Source organism: Rhincodon typus, chromosome 37 (genome assembly GCF_021869965.1).
Source record: "Rhincodon typus isolate 14 chromosome 37, sRhiTyp1.1, whole genome shotgun sequence".
Classification (NCBI taxonomy): domain Eukaryota; kingdom Metazoa; phylum Chordata; class Chondrichthyes; order Orectolobiformes; family Rhincodontidae; genus Rhincodon; species Rhincodon typus.
This window is the reverse complement of record NC_063368.1, coordinates 12,669,138-12,693,466: the sequence shown is the minus strand read 5'-3', so window position 1 is coordinate 12,693,466 and position 24,329 is coordinate 12,669,138. Positions and strand designations below refer to the sequence as shown.

General features: G+C 43.4%; 1 protein-coding gene across 3 annotated transcripts in view; it reads left to right on the top strand.

The window, feature by feature from the left end:
• Nucleotides 1-564: 564 nt before the first annotated feature.
• LOC109937626 (paired box protein Pax-6-like) overlaps nt 565-24,329 on the top strand; it is a 31,234-nt gene continuing 7,469 nt past the window's right edge. For 2 of the 3 annotated variants that reach the window (XR_007265687.1, XM_020536162.2), the window contains exons 1-7: nt 565-658; nt 5,115-5,280; nt 6,280-6,441; nt 11,547-11,629; nt 14,037-14,187; nt 15,995-16,092; nt 21,688-21,847. Coding sequence is in view for 2 of the 3 variants with exons in the window: in XM_020536162.2 (XP_020391751.1) it covers nt 650-658; nt 5,115-5,280; nt 6,280-6,441; nt 11,547-11,629; nt 14,037-14,187; nt 15,995-16,092; nt 21,688-21,847 (829 nt within the window). In the remaining variant the exon portion in view is untranslated. The remainder of the gene's footprint in view (nt 659-5,114; nt 5,281-6,279; nt 6,442-11,546; nt 11,630-14,036; nt 14,188-15,994; nt 16,093-21,687; nt 21,848-24,329) is intronic. The other variant, XM_020536227.2, reaches the window with a different exon arrangement.

Sequence of the window (24,329 nt, the reverse complement as noted above, 5' to 3'; positions counted from 1 at the left end):
ACAGGAAAGGCTTTTCTCACACCATCCAAGCTACATATTGTGTGTTGATCACCATAATTCCCAGAACATACGTTGCCTCTGAATACGAGTTTCACAGCACCCTCCAAATTTTTGTTCATTCCCTATGATGAATAAACTGACTCACACTGAGGTGTGAAGGAGGGCAGGGGTTTGAGGGCTAGTTGTGGATGTAAGAGGAGCACAACACCCTGTTGTCGATGAGCAAGGGTCACCGTTTAGTGACCTGCAGTGGGAACCTGAGAGAAGTCGATATTTCAGTCAAATAGCCTTTCATTCATTCTTGATTTGCACATAAAAATTAGCTTCTTAAGTAAGATATTTAAAATCTGCTGATATGTTTACATCACCGATTGAACAGAAGAGGGCCAGATGACAACAGTTTAAAAATGATCTATAGTTGTTGACTTAAAAATAATAATTTGAAGGAATAATTAACAAAGCTAATGTTAAATGTTTATCTGTCTCCAGTTTTAAAGGCCCCAGCAACCACTCATTCATGTAATCTCACAAAGAAGAATCCAAAGTTGGCTGAGAGCAGTACTCCTCCTTATGGTTGTCTGCTGAGGTTTATATCACTGAGGCTGCTGCATCGTCTAATCTTCTGCTTGTAAATATTCTCACTGATCTCATGACTGAGGTAAATAGCATACTTTTGTGCATTATCAGTGTTTGGTTTGATATCTCCCTCTTCTCTCCCTTCCTGGTAGCAACCCCTTAGGAACTTAAGCCATCCAAATCCCATCCCTTCAATCTAGAAATACAAGGGCAGCAGATGCAAGTGAACACCATGTAGGAGCAAATTACTGCAGATGCTGGAATCTGTACTGAAAGCAAAAAGTGCTGGAGATCACAGCGGGTCAGGCAGCATCCATGGAGAGAGAGCGAGCTAATGTTTCGAGTCCAGATGACTCTTCGCTAGAGTGAACACCACCACTTGCCAGAACTTCTCCAAGCCATACACCATCCTGACTCGGAAATATATTACCATTTCTTCGCTGAAACTGGGTCAAAATCCTAGAATTCCCTTCCTAACAGCCTTCTGGTTGTATCTACAACAAATGCTTTGCAGCGGTTCAAGAAGGCAGCTCACCACCACCTTCTCAAGAGCAGCTAGGGACAGGCAGTAAATGCTGCCCCAGCCAGTCACGTACACACCCCATGAATTAATTTTTAAAAAAATTGTTTGTCTTGGTGTGCTTCCTTAGGAACAGCCACTTGAGCAAAGAACCTGAATATTGCTCCCTAACAGCACTGTGTATGTATCTACACCCACAGACTACAGCAGTTCGAGAATGCAGCTCACCACCATCTTCTCAAAGGCATTAGAAATAGTCAATAAAACTGGCCTAGCTAATCACACCCGCATGCTGTGAAAAAAGATGATAAATTAGTGAGGGAGAAGGGATTCAATAGAGAATTTGGAGGAAGTGCAAGTGAAGCATAAATAATGGCATGGACTAGTTGGACTGAATGGCCTGTCCTGTGCTGTATATTCTACATAATAATGTATGAAGAGCAGAGGCGTTATCCTTTGAGCCTTAGCCAATATGTTAATTATCACATTGGTGCTTGAAGGAACTTCCTTTGCGCACAATTGATGCCCACCTTTTAATAATGTGACTGACTACACTCAAAAAGTACGTCATTGGCTCAAAAGCACTTTGGGAAATGTGCCATTTAAATGCGACATCTTCCTGATAACTAAATGCTGATTATGACTTGTTAAACTTGCCAGGGGCAGATTGTCATTGGAAGTGTACATGGCAGGAGTGGCAGCTTTAACAGAATATAGCTAAGTCAACCGGTTCCACATCCAGCCGAAAATTTTAAAATGTTGCATAATCATTGAGCAAAGGGGCCATGGACCCTGGTACAGGACTTCACCAATGCTGGAAAGAGACAGAAAAATGTTGGAAGAATTCGGAGGAGTGATTAGATGGTGATAATCTTAAATTGTATAAAAGTAAGGGAAACAATATGTGATGGGTTTTAATTTTGGCACAATACAGCCATTGGAAATATGACATGGCTCATTAAGACTCTAGAAAGATAAAAGGCAAACAAAATGCAGACAAAAATACAATAAACTTTGTGTTATTTGACACACATTGGGGAGGGGTGGTGTGGTTAAATCAAAAATGCCAGTTGATGGAGGGAATACTGACTTTGACCTTAACCATGTATCATTCAATCCTTTAAGTCCTGTCATTGATCAAAGGGCCAGGGAACAATGTATTCTTTGTAACCAAAAGTATAGCTGACTGTATACTGTAATAGCAAACATTGTGTAGAAAACACGTGAGTGAGAGGTCGTGGCACAGTGGACTAGAGCTCCAAAGTAATGCTCTGGGGTTATGAGTTCAAATCCCAACATTGCAAATATACGGATGAATTCAATAAATGAAAGTCTGGAATTAAAAATAATCATCTGATGATGAAACTGTTGTAGTCCCATCTAATTCACTATTTATTCCTTCATGGGATGTAGGCATCTCTGGCTAGGCTAGCATTTATTACCCAGCGGGCAGTTAACAGTCAACAATATTGTTGTGGGTTTGGAGTTATATGTAGACCAGATTGGGTAAGGATGGCAGATTGCTTTCCCTGAAGGATAGTAGTGAACCAGATGGATTTTTCCAACAACGGTTTCATGATCATCATTAGATTCTTAATTGTAGATTCTTTATTCAATTCAAATTCCACCATCTGCTGTGGTGGGATTTGAACCCAAGTTCACAGAACATTAACTGAGTTTCTGGATTAATAAACGAGCGATAATTCCAGTAGACATTGCCTCCCCATTGCCCTTTAGAGAAGAAAAATCTGCCGTCCTCACACATTCTAGCCTCGCTGGGGAAGGAGGCACCTCAAATATCTCCATCTTCAAATGTGGAGGAACCCAGCAAATCAGTGCAAAAGAAAGGCTGAAGCATTTGGATATATATTCAGCTAGAAGTGATGAGTAGATGACCCATCTTGGCCTCCTCCTGAAATCCCCAGTATCACAAATAGCAGATATCGACCAATTTGATTCACTTTACGTATTGTTGTGAAATGTCTGAAAATACTGGAGACTGCAAATACTATGGGCCTGACAACATTCGGCAATAGTACCGAAGACTTGTGCCCCAGAACTAGCCTTGTCTCTAGCCAAGCTGTTCCTGTACAATTACAACACTGGCATCTACCCAGCAGTGTGGACAATTGCCCAGGTATATCCTATACATAAAAAGCAGGAGAAATCCGCTCCTTCTGTTTACTGTTAACGATCAGTAATGGAAGGTGTCGTTGACAGTTCTATTAAGCAGCACTTGCACAACAATGATTGCTCACTGATGTCTCATGTGGGTTGTGTCAGGCCCACTCAGTTCCTTACCCCAACACTTGGTCAAAACATGGACAATACCTGAATTCAAGAAAGGAAGTAAGGACGACCACCTCTGACATCAAAGTAACATTCGACTGAGTGTAGCCTCAAAGAACCCTAGCAAAACTAGAGTCAATGAGCATCAGAGGTAAAAATCTCCACTAGGTGGAGTGGTACTGGCAGAAGTAAACATAGCTGTAGTTATTGGGACTTCACAAGCTTCAAAATCTCCCCTCCCCCTGCCGCATCCCAAAACCAGCACAGCTCATCCCCGCCTCCCTAACCTGTCCTTCCTCCCACCTATCCCCTCCTCCCACCCCAAGCCCCACCCCCATCTCCTACCTACTAACCTCATCCCGCCCCCTTGACCTGTCAGTCCTCCCTGGACTGACCTATCTCCGCCCTACCTCCCCACCTACACTCACCTTTATTGGCTCCATCCCCGCCTCTTTGACCTGTCTGTCTCCTCTCCACCTATCTTCTCCTCTATCCATCTTCTATCCGCCTCCCCCTCTCTCCCTATTTATTTCAGAACCCCCTTCCCCTCCCCCATTTTTGAAGAAGGGTCTAGGCCTGAAATGTCAGCCTTCCTGCTCCTCTGATGCTGCTTGGCCTGCTGTGTTCATCCGGCTCTACACCTTGTTATCTCTGTAGTTATTGGGAGTTCAATTAATTCAGCCACAGGTCATCACAGCTTCAGCATTGACCTCCCCTCCATGACCAGGTCAGAAGTGGAGATTTTTTGCTGACAATTGAACAATGTTCAGCATGAAGTACACATCTTCAGATACCACAGGTGTCTATGTTGAAATGAAACCGGACCTAAATAACATCCAGGTTTCAACTGAGAAATGATATTTAACATTCGTATCACATAAGTGCCAGCAACCACCACCTGCAATAAAAGAAACTTAGACATAATTTTTAAAGTGAAGGGCAGGAGGTTTAGAGGGGATTTGAGGAAAATTCTTTTCACCCAGAGGGTGGTGGGGATCTGAAAGCATTGCCTCAGAGAGTGTTTGAGGCGGGAAACCTCATAACCTTGAAAAAGTACTTGAATATGCACTTGAAATGTCATAACATTCAAGACTGTAGACCAAGTGCTGGAAAGTGGGACTAGTGTGAATTTAGAGTAGTTTTTGTCAGTGCAGACTTGCTGGGCTGAAAGGCCTCTTCTGCGTTGTATCATTCTGTAATTCTATGATCCAATTCCATTTTGAAAGTTACCATTGAAGCTGCTTCCTTTGAAGGAATGTGCTCCAGATCACAGCAGCTTGCTGCGTAAGCACTTTTCTCTCTCATTTCTCTTCAGCTTTTTCCAATGATCTTACATTTCAGTTTACATATAGTGAAATTAGTTCAAAGCTGTTGCTTCCTTTTAATGACGAAATGACTTGAGCTTCAGTTTTAAAGTTTACAAAATCTTCAGTGAGACTGTAGCCCCGACAACTGAACCTTTCACTCATATTCACTCTGGGTATTGGCTGTTCTGTAGGTGAATCATTAAACTCCTGCTTTACAACTCAGCCAGTAACACACCTCTCAAGATATACATTAAACTATATATTAAAAAATCTGAATTCTTTAATTAGGTACTGACTTCTAATTCACTCCTGGATAACCATTATTCTATATATAGAACCTGTTGATTAGATTCTAGCCCGTTGTGTAAAGAGTACACTGAGTAGACTTGTGCTCGAGTGTCTTCTCTCCTATTTTCTTTCAGGTACTGTCTGCAAGTGGAGCCTTGTGCACCCTGGCCACTGAAGAACATCCAATGGGAGCTGATGGGATGTACGACAAGTTACGGATGTTGAATGTCCAGACTGGGAGCTGGGGAGGGAGGCCAGGCTGGTACCAGGGAAGCTCGGTACCAGGGCAAGGGAGTACAGGTAACTTAAATGGCACATCATATGAGGCCATCTGTCTTGCAGACCAGAATGTAATTGATATAGATGCTGACTCTACCTGGTATATTCTGCCTCTCGTGGCTCATATACCTCTGATCTAAAGCCTTGAAGCATAAAAATCTAGGCTGATTTTCCATCATAAGGTGCTGGCTTTTGGAGGAAATCTTAAGCCAAGGTCCCATTAGCTTTCTCAAGTTGAATCAAAAGAAGCCATATCAAAGTTTTGAGGAAGAGCAAGAGAATTCCATCCAATGTCCTGGGAAATATTTATCTTGAAACCTATTACCTGGTCATCTTGACACTGTTGTTTGCCGTACATTGCTGTGTTTAAATTTGCTACTGTGTTAGTACGGTGCAACAGTGAAGTGTACTTCATTTGCGATAAAACATGTTATAATGTTTTGAGATTCTGAGTGGTGCTATATAAATGCAAGACTTTCTTTTTGGTCTGATTATGATTCTTGATTCACAGTGAGCAAAGCTACAGGAAGCTTGCTTGCTGATCGGACATGGATAGTTAATTCAGAGATAGTAGAAACTGCAGATGCTGGAGAATCCGAGACAACAAGGTGCAGGGCTGGATGAAGGGTCTAGGCCTGAAACGTCAGCCTTTCTGCTCCTTATGATGCTGCTTGGCCTGCTGTGTTCATCCAGCCCTGCACCTTGTTGTCTCGGATAATTAATTACCCATTTCTTACAAGGACCAGAGGCAGCTGTCTCCATGAGAGAGACAATTGGCAATTTAGTCTAAAAAAGCATCACTCTGCCTAGACAAGGAGATGCGTCCGATGTTTACCGTGACAGGAATCAAACCGGTGCTGTTGGCATTATTTTAAACCACACTCTAGCAACTGATCTAACCAGCCCCCTACCAAATAATATGCGAATTGAAGTGAGCTGTTTTGCTGATCCTGAGGGTTCTTTGTGTGAGGTCTGCATGTTGGTAATGAAACTGGCTTTATGTCCCATTTTTCACTCCAGCAGAAGGGTGCCAGCAGTTGGAGGTCAGAGGTGAAAACGGCAGCGGGGTTAATGTGAACGGAGATGATTCCGATGAATCCCAGATCCGCCTGCAACTTAAGAGGAAGCTTCAACGGAACCGCACGTCGTTCACACAAGATCAGATTGAGGCTTTGGAAAAAGGTACCACCAGCCCAACTATGAATGAAGCTCGGGGTACCTCCTTGGGAGATACACCAGTCCTCTTCACATTTCCCACAATATTAGCGGAAGGACAGCAGAAATCCGGATGGAGACAGAGAGTCTGGGAAAATTCACGCAAAAACATTTATTCAAAGTCATAATGATGAATACAAACAGGTCATCAACCTGATACATTAACTCTGTTTCTCTCTACAGATACTGCCTGATCTGCTATGTTTTTCCAGCTCTTTTTGTTCTTATTTCAGGTTTCCAGCAATCGCAGTAATTTGCTTTTGTCATAATGATGGATGTTTGCTTTGTCTGTTTTTTAAAATCTTGTTCTTGCTTTCCTTCTATTTTCCCTTAGCTTTTTCCTAGGTGGGCTTTACCTGTCTGTGTTCTGGCTGTCTAATCTATTCCTCTGTTCTTCAACTGCTCTCTTTCCCCATCTCTCTCATCTTTCTTGCTCTAATAAAGACGTAACTGCTGCATTGGATTTCATTTTGAAATGTACCACCTACTATCACCTCCTCTGGCTTTTTTCTCCCAATTGCAACTCCTTTGTCATGTTCCTTGAGCACTTTAGTCTGTGAAAATTACCAGATGACGTATATATTGGGGACACAGGAAGGTCAATATGCCCTGCTTCTCACTACTACCCCCACTTCCCTCAATTAGTCTCTGAATCACGGAATGGTTACAGTGCAAGAGGAGGTCTTTTGGCCCTTCATTGTCTGTGCTGGCTCTCTGAATGAGCAATTCAATGGCCATCATTCGCCCCTCTTCTCTCCATAGCCCTGCACATTCCTCTTTCGCTGATAATAATCCAATACCTTCCAGAAAGCCTTGATTGAACCTGCTTCGACCACAGTCTCAGGCAGTGCATTCCAGACCAAAGCCATTCACTGTGCGAAAGCGTTTCTCCTTGTGTCACCATTGCTCTTTAAGGTGTCATGTTTGCCTCTGATGGTTGCATGGCCATTTTTTCAGCTCACAATAACATCTGAATTTTTCAAGAGAGCAGAAAAGAGCAGCTTAACAGAAAATGTTGGAAATACGCAAATTTGTTAGATGCTAGGTCAAACTTGCTGCAATGGTGTCTTGCATTTCAGGTGTCAGATGAATTTCTTTTACTCTTTCATGGGACATGGGCACAACTGTCAAGGCCAACCTTAGTCACCCATCCCTAAATTGCCCTTGAATAGGGTGGCCTGCTAAAGCCATTTCAGAAGGTAGTTAAGAATCAGCCATAATGCCATGGGCCTGGATTCACATATAGGCCAGATCAAGTGAGGATGGCAGATTTCTTTCCCTAATGAGAACTAGTGAACCAGATGGGTTTTTTTTTACAACAATTGGTGATAGTTGTGATGGCCACCATTCCTGAGATTAACTTTATATTTCAGATTTAATTATTGTATTCAAATTCTGTTTGTGACTTGAATCCATGCTTAAAGTGGATTTAAAATTGGGTCAGCTGTATGAGACCAAAGGGTGATGAAAGAAGGCTGCTTCAGTGACTGGAAGCCACTTTCTAGTGGCGTAACACAGAGGTCTGTGCTGGGTGCCCTATTACTCGTCATTTTTATGAATAACGTAGATGACTGTGTAGGGGGTTAGATTAGTAAGTTTGTGGATGACACAAAGATTGGTCGGGCGGTTAACAGTGAGGTTGAGTTTCTTGGGCTACAAGAAGATATAAATGGGATGGTTAATTGGGCAGATAAGTGGCAGATGGACCTTAATCCTAAAAAAGTGTGAAGTGATACAACTTGGAAGGAGTAATTTGACGCGGAAGTATTCAATGAATGTCATGATCCTAGGAAGTTCTGTGGAATGAAGAGATCTTGGAGTGTTTGACCATAGATCTCTGAAGGCAGAAGGGCATGTTAGTAGGGTGGTGAAAAAGATGTATAGGACACTTGCCTTTATCAATCAAAGCATAGATTACAAAAGCAGGGAAGGCATGCTGGAATTGTATAGAACTTTGGTGAGACCACAGCCAGAGTACTGTGTGCAGTTCTAATCGCCACATTACAGAAATAATGTGATTGCACTGGAGGTGGTACAGAGGAGATTCACCAGGATGCTGCCTGTGATGGAACACTTAATTTAGAGGATAGCTTGGACAGGCTTGGGTTGTCTTCCTTGGAGCAGAGAAGACTGAGAGGTGATCTGAGAGACGTGTACAAGATTATGAGGGGCATGGACTGAGTTGATAAAGAGCAGCTGTCCCCCTTAGTTGAAGGGTCAGTCATGAAGGGACACAGGTTCAAAGTGAGGGGCAGGAGGTTAAGGGTAGATATGAGGAAAGACTGTTTACCAAGAAGGTCATGAAGGCCTGGAATGTGCTGCCTAGTGGTATTATTGCTGGACTGTTAATCCAGAAACCCAGATAACATTCTGGGACCCAGGTTCGAATCCCGCCATGGCAGATGGTGGAATTTGAATTCAATAAAATACCTGGAATTAAGAATTTAATGATGACCACAAGTCCATTGTTGATTGTTGGAAATACCCATCTGGTTCACTAATGTCCTTTAGGGAAAGAAACTGCCTGGTCTGGCCTACATGTGACTCCAGACCCACATCAATGTGGTTGACTCTTAACCGGGGCAAGTAGGGATGGACAATAAATGCTGTCTAGCCAGCGATGCTCTCTTCCTGTGACCGAATAAAGAACAAAAAAAATTTATGATGGCCTGGAATGTGATGACTGCACAATGTTCAGTACTATTTGTGACTCCTCAGGTACTGAAACTGTCAGTCACCAAAGGCAACCAAACCTGGACAATATTCAGACTTGAGCTAACAAGGGACTTATAACATTCGTGCCATGAAAGTGCCGGACAATGATCATCTCCAAGAAGAGGGAATCTAACTATCTTTCTCCTTGGCATTCAATAGCATTACTATTGCTTAATGCTTCACTATCAACATTCTGGGGGTTATCCTAGAATCATAGAACATCTACAGCACAGATAGAGGCCATTTGTCCCATCGGATCTGCATCGATCCTTTGAAGACCATCCCACCCAGACCCATTTCCCCCTCCCCCATCTCTCTAACCCTGCAGCCACCTCCGATAGGGTTAGGGTTAGGGTTAGCCTGCACTTCTGTGGAAACTACAGGGCAATTTAGTGTGGCCAATCCACTTAACCTGCACATATTGAGCTTGAGACTCAGCGAAGGTCAGGCTTGTCCATGACAGCAGTGGTGGGGACAGGCAACGACCACACTCTTTTACCAAGCTGCAAGCTGGGACCTGACCTCATGGACAACCAGACATTTGCCCTGTGTGGTGGGTGCAGAGGAACAAGGCCTGCACTTGAGGAAGAAATCCAGGACAAAACTTAGAGAAACCTGCCCCAGGATTCAGGACGAGAAGCTAAATTAGGATTGTGGGAAATCTGGGATGGGAGGTTACCTCAGTTTACATGTTTATTATGACCTGATTTTTAATTGATAGCGCTCAGGCCTCTGAGTCACAGGGTTCTAGGCTTAAGACCTCCTCCAGGGTCTGAGCACACAATGGAAATTGATACACCACCACAGGACTGAGGGTGTGCTGCACCAGCAGAGGTGCCATTTCCCTGATGAGACATTAAAACAAGATGCCTTTTGTGGTGGATGTAGAAGGTTCAATGCCACTGTTCTGAACAAGAGCAGGAGAGTTATTCCTGGTATCCTGGGCAATATTTATCCCTCAATCAACTTCAAATAAAGCAATTTTTAAAAAAAAAAAATATTTGTAGGATGTTGGCATCACTGGCTAGGCAGCATTTATTGCCCATCCCGCAGTTAAGAGTCAACCATGTTGCTGTGGGTCTGGAGTTACATATAGGCCAGACCAGGTAAAGATGGCAGTTTCCTTTCCTAAAGGACATTAGTGAACCAGATGGGTTTTTCCCTCAACAATCAACAATGGATTCATGGTCATCGTTAGACTCTCAATTCTAGATATTTATTGAATTCAAATTCCACCATCTGCCATGTCAGGATTTGAACCTGGGTCCCCAGAACATTACCTGGGTCTCTGAATTAACAGTCCAGAGATAATACCACTAGGCCATCACCTCCCCTTTTGATTAGTAAATGAATGTATGAATTTGGAGCACGAATAGGCTACTTAGCCCTTCAAACCTGCCTCACCATTCAATAAGATCAAGTTTGATCTGATTGCTCCACATATGTCTCTGCTCTTCCTACCAAAGCGTATAACCTCACACCTTCCCACATTGTATTCCATCTGTGGTGGCATGGTGGCTCAGTGGTTAGCACTGCTACCTGACAGTGCCAGGGACCTGGGTTTGATCCCACCCTCGGGTGACTGTCTGTGTGGAGTTTGCACGTTTTCTCTGTTTATGCGTGGGTTGCCTCCCACAGTCCAAAGATGTACAGGTTAGGTGGATTGGCCATGCTAAATTGCTCCATTGTATTGCAGGCTAGGTGGGTTAACTGTGGTAAATGTGCAATTACCGGTGGGATGCGTTTTGGAGGATCGGTGCAGACTCGATTGGTGGAATGGCATTTATTTGTACTGTAAGGATTCTATGATTCTACATTCTCGCCTACCCCTAATATACTTTCATTTGCTTGCTTATTAAGAATCCATTGACCCATGCCTTTAAAAGATTCCAATGCTTCCAAGACTCTGCTTCCAATGCCTTTTGAAGCGGAGAATTCCAAAGACTCTCAATTCTCTGTGAGGAAAAATATTCTCATCTCCTCCATGTTTAACGGGTGACCTCTCATTTTTAAACTGAGACACTGAGCTCGGGGATATGGTGAAAGGCCATTGACTTGAAGAGTTAACTCTGCTTTCTCTCTCCACATATGCAGCCTGACCTACTGAGAATTTCCAGCATTTTCTGTTTTCATTTCAGATTTCCCAGCATCAGTAATACTTTGGTAAATAGGCTATGGTCTACTTTGCATCTGTCAATGTTGTTGCTCCTGGCCCATATCTGGATGGTATGGTAAGAGAGCTGGGCTATAGAAGGATGTGTTTCTCTGGTTTGATTCAACTTTACACATTCACTTGTCTTAAGACAACAAACATGAATATTTTAAAATGTTGAACTTTTTGTATTTTTCTTCAAAAGAATTTGAACGTACACACTATCCAGATGTCTTTGCCAGAGAAAGACTAGCAGCTAAAATTGACCTCCCTGAAGCTAGAATACAGGTAACTGGAGATGTGATCTACCTGTGTCAGTTTGAAATGTGGATAATGCAAAAACACAAGCTGTCTATAATGTAAAGTGCAACACAATGAGGTTCCCTTGGTATGCAAAGTATATAGTGATGACTGGGTTTAGATAATTGGCAGGGTGCAGCTACAAGAGGCTTCCAGGCTTTGTAACAGGAGGGGCAATCAAGTAGCCTCAAGTAAAGAGGGTTTCTTCAATCCTCCAGACACCAATCTGCCCTAACACCTGTATGGTTTAAAAATTGCACTGTGCATTTTGCCTGCTTGAGGTTACCATATGTATATATATGAGCAGAGGGATTTGCATAGGAAGAGAAAAGCGAATAAAACTATTTAACGATTAACAGCTCGTGCAGTTCTAATTCTAAACGTCTGTAGCTGAATATATAATGGTTTCAGTCCTAAGTATGTCATAACACAGTTTTCTTTTTTGGTTGCTTTGCTACTGGTTTGACTTCTGAATTAACCCTGTACATGGTCCTCACTGTTACCAGGGCTGGCTGGCATAAAAGGTGGAGGTATTTAATTCCCTTCCCCCACAGTGAATTAGGTGGAGGGGAGTATTTTAATTGAGTCAGAAGGTGGCACCTTCCCATCTCCATTGTGATGAGGTCCGTAGCAGGAAGGCCCATGAGTAGCCACCCTGACCACCATCGGTGAAGCCCTGGAGTGAGCAATTAATACCCATGTAAGGGCATCATCCTATCACTGCTTGAATTAACTCAGAGACGGGCAGGGGCATTCGCTATTTGGGGGAACACAATAAGAAACTCTGAACGGGCTTGATTGAGGGACCTGGCATCGAGAAGGGGATGTCTGCTGAGAACCTGCCCTTGCTGCCGATGCCTTTCTACCCATGCCCTGTGACTCCCATCCTGCAATTCCCCCTTTAGCTCTCACTCACCAGTGTCTGGGTCCCATTGGCAATCTTCAGCCTTGGGTGGGTGCATATTGGCAACAACCACTGCCTCTCCAGTGATCGTGCCACTCATTTGAGCTGCTGGTGTTTGATTGACTGGCAACTGTTGGCAGGTGAGACCCCCATCCCTCACCCTCCCAACCCTCAGGGTCTTTGATCCCGTGGAAAGCTAGTTAAGCGCATGATTGGCACTTATGTTAGTGAGCCTTTCTGCTTGTTCTGCAGGACCTAAATATTGCCCCAAGTGTATGTATAGCATTTGTGCATTGGGGGTCTTGATGCTCTAGGAATGGGGAATCCTGTTGTAGGGAGTTGAGTTTAACATACCTGTTACTTAACGTCAGTGAACTGATAGCCAGAATCTGCCAGAATGGTTCATGCAGCACCTGCATGCTGGCCCCAGAATTCCAATGGCCTTTGACTGGAGCTCTGGGAACATCTAAGATCACGAGGAAATTGAGGATCTGTTATTTTTACTTAACGTTTCTTCCCAGGGACTCTTATTGCAAGATCACTAGCTATAATAGAGCTGATGCTAAACAATCTAGAGCTGGCTCCTCAAGCCCCATTGAATTCTGCCTTGATTGTTTGCCAACCTTGGTTTATTGGAATATAAGGTTCTTGAGTAGATTTGTAGCTGGGGTTGTGGATGTTGTGGTTGGTTGGCTCGCCAAGCTGGTCCATTAGTTTGCAGACATTTCATTACCCTGCTGGTAACATCAGTGCAGCCTCCACTGAAGCGCTGTTCTGTTTTCCTGGTATTTAAACAATTGTCCTCTCAATAAAGTCTAATCCCATTTGCCAGCTTTTGGCCCATATCTCTCTATGTGGAAGGCAATTTGTGCACAGCAAGCTTCCACAAACAGCAATGAGTTAATGATCAGATCATCTGTTTTGAATAAAGCTGGTCTAGAGATAGCTTTAGGCCAAGTGTTCTCCTGGTGCGTTGGTACTGTCACCACCTCAGAGCCTAGCACGGTAACGAAACGTCTGCGGAACAACAAACCAGCTCGGCGAGCCAACCAACCTCAACACCCACAACCCGAGGTACAGATCTACTCCAAAACTAAGTTAGGGTGTTTGGTCTGCATGAATGAGTTGGAGCAAAGGGCCTGTTTTCATGCTGTAGATCTCTATGAGTCTATAACATACTGTGTATGACAAGAGTGACTGTATGTGAATAATACTTCATTTCCTGCAAAGTGTTTTGTGATGCCCTCAGTATAAATGCAATTCTTTCTTGTTTTTGTATTGACTGATTTGCTGGACTGTCCTGTGCAGTCTTCCTTTATTGAGAAGACAATTGTGTCCACTTCCCTGCTGTTGAAACATATCATTTCTTAAATGACTTTTGCATTTGAATGCTGTGGCATTTTGCATTATCACTATCCTTTAAAACCTTTGATACTTATTAATTTAACATTGCAGCTCATTTGCTTTTATTACTGTCTTTCTCACCTCAAGGTATGGTTTTCAAATCGACGTGCCAAGTGGAGGAGGGAAGAGAAACTCCGCAATCAGAGGAGGCAGGCGTGTAGTGGTCCAAGTCATGTCCCCATCAACAGCAGCTTCTCACCTACACTTTATCAGTCAATTCCACAGCCTGCTACCTCAGGTTATTATAGCGCAACTAGTCACTATATTAGTTCATACTGAATGCATCCCTGTGATGCTGAAAGTCTACATTTTAACCGACCCCCTCCTTTTTTTGACACCTCTGCTATTTTTGCCTTCTCTTTAAATGAGATCTTAAACTGAAACCCTCTTGTCTGCCCTCTCAGGTGGATGTAGTAGATTCCAAGGTACTCTTTTGAGAAGGAGCAAGGGGTGTTCTCCCCAATGGCCTGGCCAATATTTACCCATCAAGATCACTAAAGGCAGCTGATTTGCTCCTTGTTTATGGGATCGTATCGTTCACAAATTGGTTGCCATATTTCCTACATTGGAACACTGACTGCACTTCAAAAGTTATTTGACTGACTGTAAAAGTGCTTTGGGATATTTTGAGGTTGGGGATGGCGGTTTCTTTCAGTCTCCAAAGTGCTATTGTCTCCTGCTTGGCTTCAGATCCACATAAGGTTGTAGCTACAAGTTTGTAATCTGTTGTTGGCTGCCCCACTCATGTACTATGTACTGCTGACCCTAGCATTTTTGTTTCCTCTGGGCTACTGCCTCTTTAACCCCCAAAGCCATTACCCCTTGCCTCAGGTATGGTGACCTCAGGTTAAACCACCACCAGCATCTCTCTCTAATGAGAGAACAGCCCCATAGTCCAGTAGGACCATGTCAATTTCACTTTTATCTTCAATGGGATCTGGCTCTGCTACAAGGGCATCGTTTGTTGTCCAGTCTTAGTTGACCTTGAGCTGAGTCATTTGTCAGGCACATTGCATAGATCTGGAGTTAATTGTAGGCCAGACCAGGTAAGGATGGCAGATTTCTTTCCCTATAGAACACTAATGAACCAGATGGGTGTTTACAGTAATCAGTAATAGTTTCATTATTGAGACCAGCTTTCTGTTCCAGGTTTATAAATTGAGTTTAACTTCCATCAACTGTCCTTGTGGGATTTGAAACCACATCAACAGACCATCAGGCTGGACCTCCAGATTACTAAACCATCATCTTCCCATAATTGCCTATAATTGTGGAAAAATGGTTTCAGGAAATGTTGCCCTAAACCTCTAGGCAAAGATGGATTAAACTGGGAAAAGGTTATCAAAATGTTCTTCACCTGGTGGGTTTGCACGCTGTGGGTGCCCTTGGCAACCATGACCAAATATGGAAGCATAAGCAGTGTTGGCCTATAGTGTGTTTGACTTTTATTGGGGGTGGGGTGGGGGTTGGGGATGGGACATCACAGTCAACTGGTACCTTGTCTATGCCCAGCACACAAATGTGTGCACTTTCTAGCAGTTGCCACTGCATGGCAGTTGGGCACAGGAATCCAAGGTGACTCTTTCCCTCTGTAGTCTGGGATTGGTGGTGCCACTTGTGCCACAAGGGGAGATGTTGGACTAGTGGCATTATCGCTGGGCTGTTAATCCAGAGACTCAAGTATGTTCTGGGGCCCAGGTTTGAATCCCACTGTGGCAAATGGTGGAATTGGAATTCAATAAAAATCTGGAATTAAAAGTCTAATGATGACCATGAATCAAATGTCAGGGGAAAAACCCTATCTGGTTCACTAATGTCCTTTAGGGAAGGAAATTGCTATCCTTTCCTGGTCTGGCCTACATGTGACTCCAGACCCACAGTAATGTGGTTGACGCTTAACTGCCCCCTGGGCAATTAGGGATGGGTAATAACGACACCCTGAATGAATACATTAAAAAAAAATTCCTGTCCAGGCTGAAACAAGCTCAATTCAGTTTAAGAAGGGAGATATTGTGACATTGTTGTGTTTCCTTTTCTCTCTTCAGGACCAATGCTGGGCAGAAATGAGACCTCTCTCGCAAACAGTTACAGTGGGCTTCCACCGATGCCAGCTTTTGCCATGGCAAATAACCTTCCCTTGCAGGTACAATCACCAAGATGGGAATAGGATGGCAATGGTTTGACCCATTGGTTTTTCCATGCTGCAGACAGTGCCTTGCAATGCCTTGCAAGTGAAAACAATGGGAGTCTCTTGTAACCCACTGCACAGTGTGATACATAACCTAGACCAGCATCTCAGTGCAATATAGAGAGAGCTTCATTGTCAGAAATCCTGTCCTATGAGTGAAACATTAAATTTTTAATTATGATTGTAGTTCAAGTAAGACAAAAAAAATCAGTTGACCTACTTTAGGAAGAGCAGGGAGTTCTCCTGGTTTCCTCCTTTAAAGAAAACTCCCAAAAACAGACAATGTTATCATTATTTATACGACTTTGCTGCATGCAGAACTTGGGCAGTGGTGCCTTGGTTCCACTCTTGGAATGTCGAACACGGAGAAAGGCTACATTGGAAAGTCAAGCACCTGGAGATGCTGCAAGTCGGATGGTTGAAAGGGTAAGGAGGTCTGGGCATGGTAAGCGAGAGTGGCCCTGCCAAAACGTCGCTAATCAGGTTAGGTACATTACATTAAAGTGAATCTGGCTACGCTTGATGAGATCTTGCTAACAGGACATTGTTAAAGTGAACCAACTTTAAATGCGATGGCTCTAAATGAGGACTCACAGTGCTTACATTGTAGACGAAAAGGAGTCCCTCTCACATTTTTGATGACGTTATTCCTTGTTGCTTTTTGTCAAATCATCTTGCCAGTTTAGTTTGGGGTAGTTAAAATTTGCTATGGTTGTTCTATATTCTGTGACATTAGCACACCTATTTCTCCCTAAAACTCTTTTTCATCATTAGGTGGTTTGCAGTGTATCCCTATTAGTATGATTGATCCCTTATCTCTTCATTCAGTTCTGTTTCCTGTTTTAATCATCTGTTAGTTTGCTTTTTTATTCCTATTTACATTATTTTTGGCAGATAAACCACATACTCCCCCCTACCTTCTCTACCCTTTCTGACGAAAACCTGCAATAATTATCAAAAACCTTAGTTATTCCTACTATGTCTATTTCCTTACTCCTTGTCTTGAGCTCCTCAATTCGATTTTCACACTGTTTACAGGCAGTTTAAGTTGTCTTCAATAGTCCCTTTTATTTTCACCCATTGACCAGTCAAGTCAATTTTGTTTTGTTGCTTTCCTTGGTTTATCCTTTGTTGTCATCAGCTATTTCTGTTATTTTCTGTCACATTTACCATATTTCTACCCTTTCTAATGTTTTAAAGTTCTTTCTCACGAAGACACTGCTCTCATCTAGTTCAGTTGCAGCCTTGCAGAGCAGTACAGATTCTCCCTGCCCCATTACTAGAGCTCTTGACTCATGAAATTGAATCCTTTTGTTCTCACACACCAGTCTTTCAGCCAAGCATTCACCTTCTTGATTTGCCTATTTCTTTGTCAATTAGCACATGGTTTGGTTCCTAATTGTAAGGCCTTATTGTTGAACTTAGTTCCTGACTTCTGGTGTTCCCTGAACAGGACCTCCTTCCTTTCTTTCCCAGCTTTGGTCCCAACATGGAGCACATTAACTGGCTCTTCCCACTCTTCTTCCCTCCCCCTCCATCCCCTACTTCCATGTTCCTCTTTAGCTTGTTTGAGATTTCATTTAACTAGAAGCAGTAAATAAAGAAAAAAACCTGGACTCTTGGGGAATTAAGAAGAAGTATTTTCCTCCCAGAAGTTCATAGAATCCCTATAGAAAGCAGGCCAATTGGTCCATTAAGTCCACACCAACTCTCCGAAGAGCATTCCACCTAATACCACCCCATCCCTGCATTTCCCATGGCTAATACACCTAGCCTGCACATCTCTGGACACTGGGCAATTTAGCATGGCCAATTCACCTAACCTGCATTTCTTTGGATTGTGGGAGGAAACCCGCGCAGACATGGGAGAATGTGTAAACTCCACACAGAGAGTCACCCAAGGCTGCAATTGAACCTGGGTCCCTGGCACTGTGAGCCACCGTGCCACCCTGAAATTGGTAGAGGTCTGGAACTCTCAGCCTGAGAGGATGGTAGGGGTCAAAAGCCTTCCTCACATTTAAATAAAGTATTTAGATATGCACTCGAAGGGCCAAAACCTACAAGGTAACAGACCAAGAGCTGCAAAATAAGATTAAGTTCAACAGCAAAGAATGACCATAAAATCAATAAAGAGGAAAAAAGTTAAAGTGTGAGAGAAAGTTAGCTCAGCATAAAAACAGATAATAAGAGTTTCTATAAATATTTGAAGAGGAAAAGAGTTAACAAAGTGAGGATTAGTGCAACAGAATGAGAGATGGGAAAATCAATAATGGAATTTGAGACAATGGCAGAGAAGTCGCTACAGAGGGGACAGACAACATTCCAAATGGAATAATATATCAGGAAATGGAAGGGAGCAACTTAAAAAAAACACAATCAACAGAGAAGTGGTATGAAGTACATTTTTGAAGCTGTGGGCTGGCACATGCCTGGATCCTGATGAACTTCATCTTAGGGTTTTAAAAGAAGTGGTGAGTGAGGTAGTTGATGCATTGGTTCCAATTTTACAAACCACTCGATTCAGGAATGGCTCCATTAACTTGGAAGATAGTGAATGTAATTCCTTTATTCGGATGGTAAGAGACAGAAAGCATAAAACGTTTGGAGTACTGTGTCCCGTTCTGGTCACATTGCTATAGGAAGGAAATTAGAGACGATGCAGAAAAGATTTACAAGGATATTACTGGGAGTGGAGATATAGGGAGAGGCTGGAAAGGCTAGGACTTTTCTCACTGGAGGATAGGAGGTTGAGGGGTGACCTTATAGAGGTTTATAAGATCATGAGATGCATAGATAAGGTGAATAGCAAAGGTCTTTTCCTCAAGGTAAGGGAGTTCAAAGCTGGGGGGTGTATATTTAAGGTGAGTGGAGGAGGATTTAAAAGGGACCTGAGGGGCAACATTTTCATACAGAGGGTGGTTTGTTGTGGAATGAACTGTCAAAGGAAGTGGTAGATGCAGGTACAGTTACAACATTTAAAAGACATTTGGACAGGTACATAAATAGGAAAAGTTTACAGTGATATGGGGCAAATGCAGGCAAGTGGGACTAGTTCAGTGCGGGAAACATGGATGAGTTGGACCAAAGGGTCTGTTTCCATGCTGTATGGCTCCATGACTCGATGATTCTATAAAATAGGCTCCTGTATTTTCCTGTTACTATCTACTGACTTGAAACGCAACTATGGCTAACTGAAATGATTTGGAAATTTTTGAGGACATTGCTGCTTTTTATAATTGGAAGACATCGAGCCCTATATGTTGATCAGGATTTCACTGTGTCCTGTGTAATAATAAAGACATTGTATCATTTCTATTCATCAGGACATGACCATGTTATTTGAGGACCATTTTGTTCTTCTCTTTCTTGGGGAATCCTTGCATCTCCTGTTGTAATTTTACACAACTCCTGGAGGTCTTGTGGTGCAGTGGGTAACGTTCCTGTCTCTGGACCAGAGGCTTCGGTTTTGGGTCCCATTCTAGACTTGATGGCCAAGGAAGGTGAATTCATCACATGGCCATAGACCTTGGGTATCAACTTATAAATCCACCTGACTCACGCAATGGCAGATGGTAAGGAGAGATTCCTTGTCAGCCATGTGTTAGAAGGAATGTTCGAGCCTCCACCTTAACTATCCATAGCCCCAGGCTACAACAAACATGGAAAACCCAGATCCCCTAAATGAACTGCAAAACACCATCTCTCCAGGAGAAACAATGTAGATAAGTGAGAATAATCATTTGCTTGCTTTCTCTAGGGAAATCTGATGACTTTCTGATGTTATGTTGGAAGATTAGGTGGTGGTGACAGACAGGAGTCAAAGCCAGCCATATACAGAGAGATTATTACATGCATGAAGGAGCTTCCACTCTTATGAAATATTCAATTTTCCTCTCTCTCTTTCAGCTACTCCTGTCACATTCTTACATAAAGTAAATAAATTTCACAAACTATTTCCTGTTCTTTCACTTTCCCCCTTTCTCACTTTCACTTTCTATAATCATTCTCTTGAAATTTTCATTACTAGGAGGCTTTTCAAACTTTATTTTTTACACTTTATATTTCCTAGCCCACCTCATGTGATCTTTTATACTTTTCAGCCGTGCTATCCTGTTGCATTAGTACTTTGACCTGGCACTTTTATTTCTCATCTTAAAACGAAATCAGCTGTCTCACAGATTTTCTGCAAATCACAAATTACAGATTTGATTTCGGGAGGCGGGGGTGCTGTGGGGTGTTGGGGGGTGGGGTTTGTGGTGATGGCAGTGGTGGGGGCCAGAAAATCAAACCACAGGACTGGGAGTTTCAGGTCTCAGATGGTTTTAGTTTTCCATGTGAACCTCCAGCTATCCTACTTCATCTAACTCTATCCTTCTACTCCTTTCACCCTCGTGAATACATGTAGCTTCCCACAAAGGTCCATGTGCTATTTATTTCAACTATTCTGTGCAGCAGTTTATTTTGGGTCCGTGGGAGTTGATTTCTCCAAAGGTGAGATCCTTCCTGTTGGTAACCCAACAAGCTCCAAAATATCTCTGCTCCTCCAAACCTGATGAGTCCACCATTGGTGGCCACACCCTCAGCGACAAAGTTTTAAGTTCTGGAGTTCCTTCCCTTGACCTTTCTGCCTCTTTACTTTTTCAGTGCTCTTTAACACCGATGTCTTCGGACAACAATTTGGTCATCTCCTTAATATCTAATATCTCTTTATGTGGCTTGGTGTCAATTTTTGTTTCACAACACTCGTGTGTAGTGACTTGGGATATTTTACTATCTCAGATCATTACACAGAGGTATGAAGTGATTCGTTTTGGTAGAGGGACAATATGAAATAAAGTTACCATTCTAAAAAGGGTGCAGGAGCAGAGGGTCCTTAGTCTATATGTCCATAAGTCATTGAAGGCGGCAGGAGCAATTGATAAAGCACAAAGAGTAAACGGTTATGCCAAATGTGTTTAGAACACTGCTTTGGCCTCACCCAGAATATTGTGTCCAATTCTGGGCACCATGCCTTAGAAAAGATGTGAAGGCATTAGACAGGATGCAGAAAAGATTCATGGGAGAGGTTTCAGGGTGAGAAACTTCAGTTATGTGGAGAAGCTGGGGAAGTTGAGACTGTTCTCCTTGGTGGAGAGATGTTTGAGAAGAGATTTGACAGAGCTGTTCAAAATCATGAAGGATCTACACAGTACAGATGGGGGAAACATTTTCACTGGTTGTCAGATCAAGAACCAGCAAGTACAGATTTAAGATAATTGGCAAAAGCAGCAATGGGGACACGAGGGGAAACCTTTTCATGCAATGAATGTTAGGATCTGCAACGTGCTTCCTGAGAGCGTGATGAAGGCAGCTTCAATTGAGGCAGTCAAGAGGGAATTAGATAATTATCTGAAAAGGAAGACTGCTCAGGGGAATAGCGTGAGGGGAATTGTTTGGTTGGAGAGTGCACACAGCCACATGAGCCCCCTTCCACACTGTAACACTTTTGTAATTACATGCTGTCATTGGTTAATTCCAAGTAATAAAGTTTGCTATGTTCTGCCTTTTCAGCAATCTGTACAGCCAGTTCCAGGTCAAACGTCATCGTATTCTTGCATGATTCCAGCCAGCCCAGCTGTCAGCGTGCGGAACTACGACACATATACTCCTCAACACATGCAGCCTCACATGAACTCGCAGCCCTTGGCTTCAACAGGGGCTTCCTCTACAGGTGAGACCCATAGGTCACATGCAGAGAACATTTGTAAGTGATTCACATTTGACGTAGTGGCTGAGAGTGGTCACCCTGCTCTTGCCAGCACTCAGTTCTGAGCTGCTGGCACAGTTGTAGGTCCCCGCACCCAAAATGCTTTTCTTCTTACGTGTTAGGGAAAAAGAACGCAGGGACAACAGGCTAATTAGGCTGGCATCAGTCATTGGGAAATCCACGATTAAGAAAATCTTATCAATGCACTTAGAAAAGCAGAGAATAATTCAAACTGGTCAACATTGCTTTATGAAAGGGGCATTTTGTTTGATGAGAGGCTGAGTAAAATGGATATATATTCTCTAGAGTTTAGAAGGATGGAAGGTAATCTCATGAAGGCATTCAAGAATCTCAAGGGGCTTGACCAATAGACTCTAAGATATATCCCCCAAGGTATATCCCCCATCCCTGGCTATGGAACCTAGAACAAAGAGGCATAGTGTCAAGATAAAGGAAAGTCATTTAGGATCATGATGAGGAGAAATTTCTTCACCACACAGGTTTTGAATCTTGGGAATTTGGTACCCCAGGAAGATACTGATGCTCCGTTGGAATTTAGTTAAGGCTGGGACAGATATGGAATCAGGCGATATGGGGAGTAGGTGAAAAAGCAAACTTGAAGCCCATAATCAGCCACAATTGTACTGAATGATGGAATATTGGTGATGGGCCATGTGGTCTTTTCTGATTTCTTATGTTATCATTTTCTATAGTTCCAAGTCAGGATAGTGTGTGGCTCAGAGAGGGGTTTGCAGAATGAAATGTTGAACCCTCTCTGGTGAACATAAAAGATCACACTGCACTATTCTGAAGAAAAGCAAGGATGTTCTCTCCAGCATCCTGGTCAACATTTATCTCTCAACAATCATCACTAAAACAGATTATCTGCTGCTGTACGTGGGACTTTGCTGTACCCAAATTGGCTGTGTGAAATAACTGCACAGAGGCCAGGTCCTGTCACCAAGTCACCCTTCATTTACTTGTGCACAGTACACTGGCTATGGGCAGCCAGCTTGGACTCAATTCTCAACTGAGGAGATTCTAGTCTCCTGGTTATATTGGTCAGCCAGGGCTTTCCCGATTGGCCCAAGTTAACAATCCCAATCAATGGCCTCGTAGTCAGTGAGGTCCACCTGGTTCCAATCACTACGCCCTTCCCCCCCTACGAAGTCCAGGTCTTTCGCTTGTAGCTTCTTTTGTGACATTTTCACCCCAGGTCTGATTCCTCCAACTAGGACTCAGACAGAGGTGGCATGTACTGGACTGTGGCCCGACTCTTGTGACTTAGACTTAGAATCCCTACAGTGTGGAAACAGGCCCTTTGGCCCAACAGGTCCACACCTACTCTTGCAGAATCCCACCCAGACCCATCCCCCTATAGCCCACCTAATCTACACATCCATGGACACTATGGGCAATTTAACATGGCCAATCCACCTAGCCTGCACATCTTTGGACTGTGGGAGGAAACTGGAGCACCCAGAGGAAACCCACACAGACACAGGGAGAATGTGCAATCTCCACACAGACAGTCACCTGGCGGTGGAATCGAACCAGGCTCCTGGTGCTGTGAGGCAGCAGTGCTAACCACTGAGCCACCATGCCACCCTTGTGTCTGGAGCATCTTAAAAGAGTCTCCTACTCTTCTTCCAGAGGCAGTGGTATTGAGGCTGCGTCCATTTTGGACTCTGAGGTTTCCTCAACACCAGATGGAGGGAGAGCATCTGTGATTTAGCCAGGCCTTTGGACTGTACTGAGGGGCAAGGTATGTTTTGCCCTTGCCCCGTTTGTGAGGTAATGGCTTTCAGGTGATCCACATATTTGTTCTGTACTGTATCACCTATCCAGACTTTGTAAGTCACGGGACCTGACCTTGCGTCAACCTTACCTCGTAGCCATACAGGGCCATTTCCATGGTTCCGGCACCAAACTTCACCCCCTGAATTAAATTGTCTCCATCGCTTAGAGGAGACCTTTGGCCAGCATTGGTATTCCTGCTGCCGTTTCACCATCCTCCCAGGTCTGGGAAGATCAGATTTAACTTGGTGCGGTGTCTGCTCCCCATTAGCAAATCTGCTGGAGCTATCCCTGTTGTTGCATGTGGGGTTGCCCTAGAATTGAACAGGAACCAAGACAGTTTGGTCTTAAATAACACTGTAGGCTGCTACTTTCATCCAACCTTCAACGTTCGGACTGCTCTTTCCACTAGGCCATTAGACGAGGGGTGGTACGGATCTGTCCTTATGTGCCAAATGCCATTGGATTTTAGGAAGTATTCGAATTCCCTGCCAGTAAATGACATTCCATTGTCCGTGACCATTACTTCTGGGAGTCCGTGTGTTGCGAATGATGCCTGCAACTTCTCAATTGTCATCTCAGAGTTTGCTGAATAAACTTTATTCACGTCCAACCACTTTGACTGGGCGTCCACAATGACCAGGAACAT